The sequence below is a fragment of the Strix uralensis genome, chromosome 4 (assembly GCF_047716275.1).
Source record: "Strix uralensis isolate ZFMK-TIS-50842 chromosome 4, bStrUra1, whole genome shotgun sequence".
NCBI classification, from domain to species: Eukaryota; Metazoa; Chordata; class Aves; order Strigiformes; family Strigidae; genus Strix; species Strix uralensis.
The window spans coordinates 47,594,481-47,607,475 of record NC_133975.1 but is presented as its reverse complement, the minus strand read 5'-3'; the positions used below and the strand labels follow the sequence as shown (position 1 = coordinate 47,607,475).

The window sequence follows — 12,995 nt, the reverse complement described above, 5'->3', positions numbered from 1 at the left end:
CAATAACATATTCTGGACCTTATTTGACTTGATTTTCGTGTTACAGAGTGAATTAGTGAGTCTGACGTGACATGGCATAAGTCTTTTAATGTCTGAATTATCACAGAGATTTTATACAATAGCAATTCATAAAAATAATTTGTCCAGAATTGGTTCTATTTGTTTTTGTTTCCAGTTTAATAAATCAGCTTTATATAACTATCATGTTTAAATGTGTATATATATATATATAGTTATATCTACCTATATATCTATATAAATATTTTGCCAGAATTAGTTTGACGTCTCATTCACAATACAGTAGACTGGGTGAGTGATTTGTAATTTGTTTACTTAATAGATAGAGGAGACACATCAAGACATACCTAAGCTACTGCAACGCCTTAGTACTAGACTTTCAACTACATGCACATTTCTGCCAAATAATTAAGCACATCTCCAAAGATTATGTACTCCTTCCTATAATGTCTTGTTTGGAAACAAAGTAGTAAGTAATTTCAAAGTTTAAAGGATCATTAGAATAATGTCAAGTTTGACAATATCAGTATTTCTCTTCTGTTAGTTTTCTAGTATTAAAAATCATTGAATTTCTCTAGTTGTGTGCTCTATACTGTTTTATATATTTTCTTGAGTTCTCTTTTCTTCTCTCTTCTTGAGCAGGAGATGCAAAACAAAGATCCATAAGAGCCCACCTGCTGCAGTTAAAAACATCAGTTTATTATTATTTTAAAATATACTTTCTTCACCATTTTTCTGTATTATTACTGATTGTTTCATGTCCAGTCCTCAGTCTGTTAAATGCTTGTATCTTTTAAAAGTTGTGTGCACTTTTTAGTTTATGGATATTCCCTGGGCCAGTTTTTATTGCAAATAATGCTATTTGTTTCTCAGTATAGATTATCCACAGCAGCATAAGCCATTGTTTTGTGGAATTCAGCCTTTGTCTGTCTTAGGAAAATAAGGAAACTAAAGGCACTTAAAAATTAAGTGAATAGTGGTTTATCTGAAAGCACTGTTTCACTGATTTTGTTTGATCCTCTTCATAATGTCAGACAAATTCACTTCAGAGGAAATGACAAGCTTATGTGTCAAATGTAGTACATTATGATGGGAGCAGTTTCCTTTCAGGGTGTTTCAGAACTTTGAAGAACTGGATCACTAAATTCTCCCTAAACTCTGGAGTCCTGATTTCATCAAAGTCCGGGAGATGTAGTGGAGTATGCCTTGATTTCCCATCTGATTAGTGTACAGAGCTGTGCTGCGAGATAGCCTGAAATGCTTCCCTGTAGTATAATGCATCATTTGCATAAAACTGATAACATGTGTTCCTTTTTAGGACTGTCATTTCACTTTATAAATCCATTTCATACTTGTTATTAGATCCCTGTCTGGGCGCATTGTTGGAGGTGTGTGGTGGTTCTTTACCCTCATCATAATCTCATCCTACACGGCTAACTTAGCTGCCTTCCTGACGGTTGAGAGGATGGTGTCTCCCATTGAAAGTGCAGAGGATCTTTCCAAGCAAACAGAAATTGCTTATGGGACATTAGATTCTGGCTCCACTAAAGAGTTTTTTAGGGTAAGAATTTCTACTTTTTAGATTTCTGTTTTGTTTGAAATAGGTCTTCACTCATGTAAATGTGTTTTCCCTAGGCTTTATTAAAAGGTTGCTATAAAAATGTGATATGTGCAGCCTAACTCGCAAGTTTAAGTGTTTTTGTTATTTGTTATCATTACATTTTATTATCTATATATAAATATAAGGGTCATGTTATAAATATGCAAAGGAAAAGTGGCTTCAAGGAATTACCTAAAAAATACTCCACTGTAAATTTAAAAACAAGATATGTTCAGACAAGGGAGATGATGTTGTTCGATCGAAGCTTTAAGACAGGAGCTAACGATTATAAACAAGGCTATTTAATAGCTGTGCTATATTTTAGGTAGTCATGCAGTGAATAGGGACATGGAAAGGTACACAGTCATGTTTTAATAAGTATTTCATATGATTTTTCAAGCTTGCAGATGGGGAATGGGATACAACCCTGTTGACTGCTGTAGTAAATCCGTGCCTGCTCTTGAAAACAGTTACTATTTGTATTTGCGTTACAGTAATGCCTCGCAAGCCTGTCAGTAGTCACCTCCTACCTCTGTGAATTCCAGTTTTAAAAATGCATGAGACTTCCAATGTGTGTCTCAGGCTGCCCTTGAGACACCAGCTAACATGGTGAAATCCATGCAAATGAGTGAGCCGCTAAGGCTGCTGGGAAAACCACCATGACTCTTTTGCCTTGTCTGTGTGCTCTTTGTGTCTCCCTGTAAGATGGAAGTCGATTTGAAGTGCTACAAATACAAAAAACCTGTTGTTGTCATGTTTTTCAATGGATGATGATGGTGTTAGGTTTGAACAAAATGTATTTTAAAATAGTTATAAATATTACATTTACATTTCAAACATAGCCTGCCTTGAAAGTGAAATGAAACAAGTTCTTACAAATATTTTTTTCTGTACTGTATAGTTAGAGCAGTAACTGCTAGATTATGGTTTTCACTGGATCCTGTAATGCATACTTAACTGGTAACGTACTAAATAGGAACCATATTTTTTTCAACTATAGAAAAGCATTATTTTCTGATTTTGATGATAGGTCCAGTAATAAGACCTGCTGCTGGTTGCATTCCTGTTGGCTAAACCAAAACTAACATCAGGTGTGTAAGCTAGTAAAAATGAGATTGGGTTTGTGCTAAGAGTGTTTAGAAGCATTTAGAAGCATACAAGCATGTGTTTCCAGTTTTGTATAAACCTTTTAGATCATGGCTATACCAGGGATTGAATGTGAACTATCAATAGGTCAGTTCTTTTGAATAGTTTGTCTCTAGAGATTTTAAGCTTTCTTTTAAAACAAAAAACATTTATATTTGCATGCATCAACATGTAGTTTTTGTGCTCCTAGCACTTATATACATCTTTCCAATTGCACTTTTACACAATTAGTGTTTTCTGGTGATTACCTGAGCATTAGTAACTTATTTTTGTAAAAATCGGGTGGAGGCTTTGTGAGGGCATATTCTTCCCCTTTTGTTAAGTTAGCTTTGGCTCTGCACAAACAACTCTATAATGATCTCTGGAAATTTCTTCTGCGCAATTGCTATCACAAACAAGTTGGTGCATTATGTGTAATGCAACTTCTTAGCCTGATGGCTCTGTCTACTATTTGCTAAAAATCACTTTAACATGCCCAGATATTTTTCAAGAAATAACAGCTGTCAGAATTTCTTTCTAGGACACCTGAAACTCAGGTTTCAAGAATGAAACTCCCCCTGCTGTAGGCAATGTGAAAGCAGTCTCTAGAACTAAGTAGACTAAAATTTCACCCAAAGTATTTCTGTATTGCGACTGCATTGGAGTGGATGTGTGGTTTTTATGTGACCTGAAATTAGGACTCAGATTCTTTGAACAGCTGGAAACAACTTGAGTATTTTTCTAGCAGCAAGCTAAAATGGACTGGCTTTTTCTCTGTCACTGTCATGAATTAAAAGAAACATTTGGGGTTTTTTTCACAGTTAGTCTGTTTTCTCTTCAAGAAGTGGCATTATTTGCAAGCTTGTTTTCTATTGTTGAAAAGTATATTGGACCTAAATCTTCACTAGTAGAGCCCTAATTCCTGGAACAACACAAAATTAGGGATTGTTGTATATTGGGGATGAGAACAGTAAACTAAATTTTCTTTTCTACTAAAACATGTTTTCTGATAATTCTTTACACAAGTGAAAAAAGAGATGTTTCTCAGCCTTTTCCAAAAGGGAATTCTCGACAATAAACTAGATGGTGAAAGTTAGCTGAAAAATCCTATCCTGAATAGCTGAATACCTGTATGTGATGTTACTTGATGTCCTGGTGGGTTCAAGTCTTTGTCCAGCTCCTACGACTGCTTAAATAATATGAATTCGTTGAGGTGTTATATTAGCTTGGGTCATTCAGGGATGTCACATTAGCTTGTTCTCTGTTTAGTTTTAGGATTCTAGTCTTTCAGCCACTTACGGTAGGTACATGCTAATTCATGTCTGCAATGGCTGTGGCTGGCTCCAGTGGCTACCATTGTGAATGGAGTAATCCCTATATAGGTTAGAAAAACCCAGGTGAAGGAAAGATAGTGGCTCACCACACACTCTTGGACAGTATGGGAGTAGGCATACAAGCTAGTCCATATCGCTTGACTTGGAGCTAACAGCCTTGGCACTTTGCCCTACTTTATGTACATACTCCCTAGCTTTAAAAGTAGTACAGACTAGTAGGAGATATTCTTGCCAACAGCGAGTAGAGAATCAGTTGGCACTGAATCAAGAAACATAACTGAGGAGAAGGGATGAAAAGGCATTGTACTCTAGTGTTCCTAGTGCTGCTTTTAAGATGAGTAGTAGAAGCTTGGTACATCCTGCATAGAAAATATCAGTGCAGAAATAATTAATTTAACAGTATTTTAAAAAGAAAAAAAAAAAAAAAGGTAATGACAGAGCTTTGCTGAGCAGTAAACATCAGTAGAAAACTGTTACTTCTTAGTAATAATGTTATAGGTACACAAGTTTTCTTTAATGGCAGAACTGTCTGGTCTCTTGATTATATATTTGTAAATACCAGACTGTGTAGTAGTCTCCTCAGGAGATCTCAGAGTTGCTACTAGCAGAACTGCGAGTATGAACTAGGTCTTCAGAGTTGGTGGGATACTTACCACTTCTGATACTAATGGTGCCTCTGTCTTAGGGATAGTGCTTTTAGCGTTAGTGCAACTGAAAGCCTAAACAAAGATATATAGTGCATTGCTGATGCATTTTCTCTTGGGTTTACAACCTGAAGTAATGGGCAGAGCATCAAAGAAAATGTGTGTGGCTGTGGTTTTCCAGAAGTACATCGTTTTTCTCAGATCAGTAGTGGACTGTAGTAGTGAGAATGTGCATAGGACTGCAAGCACAGATTGGAAGATTCAGGGAGTCATTTCAGTTGATCTTTTACAGGTGCATCATCTCTATAATTGTCACATTGCATATACTACTTGATGAAGTGGTAAATGGTGGGGCAGTGGAATTTCATCACTCTGGTATGTACTATTGACACCATCCACAGTCACACAGTATTTTTACCTTCAGTGATTTCTCAGCAGCTGCTGTAAATGCAGTTAATGTATGCATTAGCCCAGGACACATAGTTGAACTTTGAAGGGAAAGAAATGGCACTAACCCAAAAAGACAGACTGCTGCTCACCTAACACTGCTGAAATTAATTTTAAAACACTGTCTGTATTTGTTAACTCCTGAGTTGCCTTGCTTACTTTCATGGGCTATGACACTGGAAGAAAGAAACAAAGTACAACTGTGTAGGTATGCAAGCTTAATGTTCACTGGAATATTTCCATGCTATCCACTTGCTTGAAGGCATATTGAAAATTAATATCGAATTGATACGAGAAAAAAAGCTAATTGCTTTTAAAATTCAATCATGTTTTTGCTGTATGTCTAGCGTTATTCATCAAAAATATGTACAAACCTGACAGACAAATGAAATCAGTCATGCTAACCTTAAAAGATGAGTTGTAACTACTCCCATGTATAAGGTAAGAAGGCATCTCAAAAAGAAGAAATGATGTGCAGAGCAATAATTTACAGTCTCTCTGCATTAGTTTTTATTTAAAATCTTTTTATATGTACCTATTTTTTTTAACAAATAGCATGACATGGACAGACCAATCTGTTTCATTCTACCTCTTTTGGTGGCCTTTAAGAGTAGATCCTCTGCAAAATTAAAAGCAAGCGGAACTGCTTCATAACAAAGTATTCTTTAGCTTTCACTGAAAAGACTGCAAGAGTTGCTTATTCCTGCTTAGGAGGCAGGAGCTCCAGAATGAAAAGTTGAGCATGGGAAAAATACCAGAAGGATGATAATCATTGCTGGTTTATGAAGAAGTCCTCTTCTGTAGTGAAAAGCCAGCAACAAACATAAGAGGAGCTGACAAGACCCCTTGAGACATTTTTCCTGCAAAAATGTTGTCTGTTGGGTGGGAAAGAATATTTGGCCTGAAGATTAGTAGTATTGTCTTTTCTGAGGCTCTTCAACACCGTTCAGTTCCTCTAGATTTATGAGTACTTTGAAATTTTTAACTTTGAAAGGTATTTAAATTGACAATTGTATTACAAGAGGTTATGCAAAAAGAGAAAAGGATGCAGCAGTCTACCAACCTCAATCTGTCCTTATGCTCATCAAGATTCTAAAAAGAAAAACCCACAGGAAATCTCTAAAACCTGTGAGAAGAACAAACACTGATTTTTTTAAATGGAATTGAGGTAAAAAATTATGAATCATACATCAGCCTCAATTTTAGAAGTCTGAGATGTAGAAGAGTTATAGAACATGTTTCCAAAGTTAAATTTTGACTAGCTCCACAGAAACCTTTGAAACGTGAAGGAGACAAAAGACTCTGTTATGAAACATGTAACTTTTACCATGGATTCTACTTGGTACCTTAAGAAGCAGGGGTTATAGAACTAGCATTTCATAAATCTCTGAAGGAGATATGCTTAGAGAGTATGGGTTGGCATTTTAAGTGTGTCAGAAAAAAAAGGTACATAGCTGAAATACTGAACACAGATAATGGAAAGACTGCCTTTTGCATCCAATAGCACATTAGTGAAGATATGGTTATACTTTTTTGTGGTCTTATTTTTCAGTTATTTTCTTGTTTTTTGAGGTCCTTGCATCAAGACACACAAGAGAATTGATTTAGACCATTGTGAAAATAATTTTAAAAGAAACAATGCAGTAATCAATACTTCCTTTTATTTCATCAAAGCATCTCTTTCTGTATTTTTCCAGGTTTCATTCTTTTCTCCCTCCACATTACCCAAAATCCTAATGTCTTTTGCAGACAGCTCAGTGGTGCTTCAGAAACCTTGTTCCGTATATTACTCAGAAAGCTTAATTTCAAATTAGTATTTGCATAATTTTTATTAGAAATAAAATTTGTTCTTTTCTAATAGAATTTTTCTTCCCTGTTTGTAAGGAAAAATTGTGTCTGATAAAAGAAACATACTACTCCCTGATCCTCTCTTTCAAGTTTTCATTAAGTTTTCTTAGATGTTTTAATCAGAGTATGTTGTGTAGTAGGTAATATAGTGCTGGGCAAAAATGAATTTGCAGCAGTATAGTTTGAGGATTCTCCAGTGTAGTGTAATTTATTTTATGAAGTGATATACTCTAAAATAAGTATAAATGAGTATATGTTCTGTTTTCACTACTTCTAGGGGCAGATCATTCCATAATACCACACTTCTTACGGTTAGAAACATTCTTTTATTTTCCAGCCTAAATATATTTATAGCTAGCTTATCCTCAATTGTTACAATACATTAATTATTATGTAGATATTTCCTTCTCAGTGTTTATTTTCCTGATGCATTAATACAGAGCATGTATGAGCTTTTTTCTGAACTTTCATCTCTATCAACAAAGCTATATTTATTCTTGATTTCCAAGCAAGCAAATCGTCTCATAGCTCTTCTGTGTGTCTGTGTCATAGTTTGAATTAATTGTTCCTAATGTGGATGAACAGAGGTGTACATGGTATGCCATCTGAGATCTCAGCAATGCTTTGTACAAAGGCATTATTTCTCTGTCTTTTCTGGAAATAACTTTCTCCCAATTGTATCACACTCTTTTCTGGTAATCATTTTGATCATAGTGATAGATTTGTGTTTCTTTTCTTCTGTATTTATCATCTTAAGTTCTTCAACTTTACTGCAGATTTTCTTACTGGTCCCAAAGTGCTGGACCATGCTTTTGAACTGGCAAGTTAAATTTCATTTCTATCATTCTAGTGCTCAGAATTTTCCACTTCTCGTATCTAACAAATAAATAATTTCTCATTGTCTGGCTTGATGTGTTTTGATATCCCAGTTTCCTTTCCTACAAGTCCTAGTCATTTCTGTCTTGAAATGTTTTCATTCTAAAATGTCATCTGAAGCTGTGCATGCCATGCAGTGCTTCAGACCAAAAAGGCAGTAGTCACTTTGAATGCTTTTATTCTTGTTAAGTCCAGGCAGTATGTTTATGATTCTAGACTCCGGGAATAGTGTCTGCAGTTCACTACAGATCTGTGATTGCTTGAGAAAGTGCTTTTTTGGGGGAGATTTAGTTTGGTCCCACTGCCCCAGTATGGGTGCAATAAATTCTTTTTGGTTTGCATCTATCTTGTTTTGATCATTTCCATTTCTGTACCCTCATTCCTATTATTTATTCTTCCTTTATGTTAATGTCATCAAAAGCAAAGCTAAGTATACATTCAGATTATGGTCCTATGTGTAGATTGTCTTTGTTCTCTGCATTTCTTCCCACCACACAGGAGATACACTTTCCTTTCTCCCATTCTTTTTTCACTCATGAGGTTCAAAAATCTGCTGTTTGCTCATTTTTTCAGTTGTTTATATGACATACTGTTTCTTTTATGTTAACATGTTTCCCCTGATCAAATCAAGATCCTACTTACAAATCTACATTTGTATTACAGTGATATAGCAAAGTTGTAGTAGTAGATACTGCACCACCACTTCAAAAAGAACAGATGGATTTAGGTCATCATTGTGGAAATTAGTTTGTGTGACATTTATCTGAGTTTTTAATGAAATTAGATTTCAATCTAATGGTCTACTTTGATTTTATGAATATGATGAATGATGGGGAGGAATTTTGATTCTGTTGAAACTGAAATTAATAAGTCTCAGAAGCAAGTTTCAGCAAGTATTTTAACAGCAGTTAAATGTCTTGAAACTTTAACACTAACATCCATAAGACAAGCCTCCTGAAACACTTAACTTTAAATCCCACGAAGAATATGATGACAACATAAGGTCCTTGTCTTGCACATTCTTGGAGAAAATTGTTTTAAGTAGGCCTTTGAGGAATAAATTCTGGAGGTAGAATGTTTTACAATTTTTATTAATAAGACCAAATGTATTAAAGGTATTTTAAGTAGCTGAATTAAGTAATGGAAACCGGAAAGCCATAAAACTGCATTTTAAGAACATGTAACTAATTTTTACCAGTACTGAATAAAATTATCAATAGATTATAACGTTTAGCTCTTCCATCTATTTGAACTTTCATTCACCTTAAGTATTCACCCAGTATAAACAATATTAAGTGTTTTAAAGTACTTAATCTTGAGCTAATTGAAGAGGCTGGAAAACTAGTTTTGTTCATTTCTGTGTTTTTTGGATGTATCAATAATTGATTTACTGTGTATATTGGCACGATTCATTTGTTGTTACACTTTCTAGCTACTGGTGACAATACCAGTTCCTGTCCTTTTATTCATTATGGAAGGTCAACAAGATAGTTACACAAACCATATTTGAGAATTAAAGTTCTGCTCCTGTAGTACAAGATCATTGTCTAGTAGAATGTTAATAGTCTGAGGAGCTATTTCTGTCAATGACATACTAATTACAGCACCCCAATTTTAAGAATAATAGGTCTTTGAATGACAAAATGGAAAAGTTATCTGATGACCCACAAAATACAGTTAATTAATTTGATAAAGCTTTGCATAATTTAATTTCCTAATGAGCTTCTTAATGAAGGCAGTATTTTACATTTAAATGGGATATGTACTTTGTAATAATAATAATTTTCATAGTCAAAATGCCCAGTGATGACATGATGCTAAAAAAACCCCAAAGTGTTAGTTCCTGGGGCATTTTTGTATCAATTATTGTATTTTTCATATAAATAGTAAATAATGGGAGAAAAAATGTTAATTGTGAATATTAGGGTCTTGTATTGTCATGTCGGTGTTGATTGTAATACCAAAGTTATAATTAGCTTTTAACATTTCATATATACACTGGAGTGTCACCTTACAATAGCAGTCAGCCACAATAATTAAGAGCAGTGCAGATTATTTCCATATTCTTGCATTCTTGTAGACAAATAATATAGCAATCTACAGTGGTTCCATTGTTTGGCTCGCATGATTGCATGTGGTGGTTTTTATGGAGCGTTGCTGTCATTTTAGGTTTTTGGTGCCGTTAAAGAAACAGGATGTAAGAAAGAGATGTGAAAGCCCAGCTTGCACACAGGGCATCCTGCATTCACAAGAATTCTGTTTTCTCATGGTTTAGTCTGCTGTTGCTGATGACTGCATGCTTTTCCAAGTGCAGTTTAAGGAGATTAAGAAAATTCATGTAGGAATAAAATATATGGTCAACTATAGCACTGGCCAAATTTAAATAACAATGTAATGTCAGCACTTTTTTTTTCCCCACGATGTATTTGAATTAGGATAAATGTACATGCATTTGTTAACTATCAGATAATGTTGGCTTTATGAGTGTGTGTGTGCAAAGAATGCTAGATGAAGGTCTCTTAACACTGCCCTTTTCTACGTCCTTTAGCTCTACCTTTTAAATAAAAGACAGATTGTGAAAACATAAAAATGAAGGAAATAAAATGAAACAGTTCTGAAAACAGAATATATTACTAAATATATTCTGTAGCAGTACAAACAAAAACCTTAGAAGCCACAAGTATCTCCTAGGTAGAGGCTTGTTGCTCTTCTTATTTTCTATGAGTCTAGAGAAGGTCAAGGACTAGGTAGAGATCAAGACTGAGCTTTTGAATTCCAGCATGATGTTTTTCAGTGTTCATGACTGCAGAGTACTGAGTGGTCATGGCAATTTCTGAATGCTATTTTCTGGTGATGTTTTTCATTACAGGTTTTTATTTCCATGGTTGCTGGGTCAGGTAGTCCTACCTTCATTTATACAGCAAGGACCCTGTGAGCCCTCTAGTGGGAGGCTTCTTCTTAACACTTGGCCATTTGGGAAATCCATTCTTTGCGCCTTTTCCCGTTCATCTGTCCAGCACCAGCCCCTCAGTCTGTCATGGGACTTGTCTCATTCTTCCCACTTACCTGTTGTGATCAGATTTCTGTGAAGTGACAGGGGGAAATGGGAAGCTGCATTTTTTTGGAGGCTGAATGACAAAAACAGAACAGACTTTGCTAGACCTCTATTGCTTGATATATATCAAAACCTGTAAAAGGTCATTTTAATAAACCAGGAAACAATGGAGTAAGGAAACGCAGTTAAGTCAACTGTTCATGACAGTTACCTAACTGGAATAAAAAATGCTTATTTAATATTTGAATGTTTGTACAAGAAGGAAATAATGTTTTAAGTGTCAGCATAACCTCTTCTCTTCTACTACATGGGATCCAATTCTCTTCTAATGAAAGTTGTGGCGACAGGCACCTGGATTTATGTTGTCTGCTTTGGGTTGAACTGAACCGTGTAAGACAGCTCTAAACCAACTTTAAGTTTCCCCCTTTATAAAGCAAACCTATGGTAATTCATGAAGTATCACTGTAATCATTTCTATTACACTGTCGGAAGCTTGATGTCCCTTCCTTAATTTGTAGTGGTAAATCCCATGCAGCAAGTTGGGCGTATGCTGCCAAATGAATGTTGACGTATGGCAGGACTGGGATGGAGCATCTGAGTTTAATTAGTAAGTTTAGAGAATGAGAATTCAGGGAAGATTAAACTCCTTCATATGAGGCTGGGACTCCTGAGTCCAAGCCTGAGTGGGCTAAGGAAGGAGGAGATTGAGCACCCTGCAGAGCTATATACCGGTAGCTCTGCTTCCAGGGAAGTGAGCAACAGCCGCAGATCTCAGGGAACAGGTGATAGAAAGCTATGCACTTAGGATTTAGATTTTCTTTATATGCTTTGGTGAAATTGATGAAGTCTCTCAGACATTAAATGGTTTGACTGACTTGGATCTGCAGGTGGGAGTCTTTTCCAGGAATCGAATGTCATTTGCTATCTGTTAGAGGTGCTTACCTATATCTATCTATCAGGTAAATTATAGGCAGACAAAAGTGCAGTATTGGATTTTTACTGATAGCTTACAATACAGAGTGATAGTTTACTTTGTGAACTGGCTTTTCAAAGATGGTGAAATATACCATTTTTTTTAGGATTTCCCTAGTTTTTAGGATCATATTTTTTAGGATCTTCTTGGATGGAACAAGAACAGTGCATGTTCCAAGAATCTGAGAAACCCACTGTGTCCTCAGCACACAGTTATATTTCTTAGTTATTCTGGTCATGCTGAGTATATCTAACTCTTTTGATATTAATGAGTATACTGAGTATGTGTAGATCAACAGATCAAAATATGCAACAAGTGATCTGCAAGGGAACTTTCAAAAATCCGGCTGTGCCAATCAATGCACATGTAAATTCTGGTAATAGTTGAAATATTTAGATGTTAGAAAACTTTCTACTGACAGAACTTTTAATACTAGTAGACATACAGAGACCATAGAGAAATTTGAGCCTCAGAATCTTCCTAGACTACATTTCTGGATGGGAAAATAAGGGTAAGTCTGGGAAAATGATAATACTGTACTACAAGAACAGTGAAGCCTTGGGATATAGTGAGGACATTACTGATGCTATTTTACTTGATTCATTTATTTTTAAAATTGTATGATTATAGATGTTATATTTATAGGATAATTGCAATTCTGAAGTGTATATTACAAGATGTCTCTAGTAGAGAAGTGTTTTTAATACATTTTATCATAGTACAGATTTGGTATACTTGAACATATAATAGTATTATCTTGCAGAGAACTAAGTAAGGTAACTACAAACCCAAATGATCTTGGTTTTCTACAGCAAAGTAGAAATGTAATAATAGCTAAGTTAAATGCAACATAGTATTTAATTTGGCAGTAGTTTATTGTCTACTTTATATAATGATTTAAGTTGTCTTTTTTTAAGAAATTAATTAGGAAGAAATTAATTAGGGTTGATTGTCAGCTATCCTGGTAGGTCTACAGATATTTTGATCAGACAATGTACAAAGTGAAATGTTAGCACATTTAGGTTTTCTACTCAGCTTACACAGTGGAAGATGGTATAAACCTATGCTTTCTTAA

General features: G+C 35.1%; 1 protein-coding gene across 8 annotated transcripts in view; it reads left to right on the top strand.

Annotated features, from left to right (window-relative positions):
• The window catches only part of GRIA2 (glutamate ionotropic receptor AMPA type subunit 2), a 92,651-nt gene that overhangs the window by 72,502 nt on the left and 7,154 nt on the right, over positions 1-12,995 (top strand). For 7 of the 8 annotated variants that reach the window (XR_012628733.1, XR_012628732.1, XM_074866605.1 and 4 more), the window contains exon 12: positions 1,381-1,579. Coding sequence is in view for 6 of the 8 variants with exons in the window: in XM_074866605.1 (XP_074722706.1) it covers positions 1,381-1,579 (199 nt within the window). In the remaining 2 variants the exon portion in view is untranslated. Of the gene's footprint in view, positions 1-340; positions 596-1,380; positions 1,580-12,995 lie in introns of those variants that run through there. The other variant, XM_074866604.1, reaches the window with a different exon arrangement.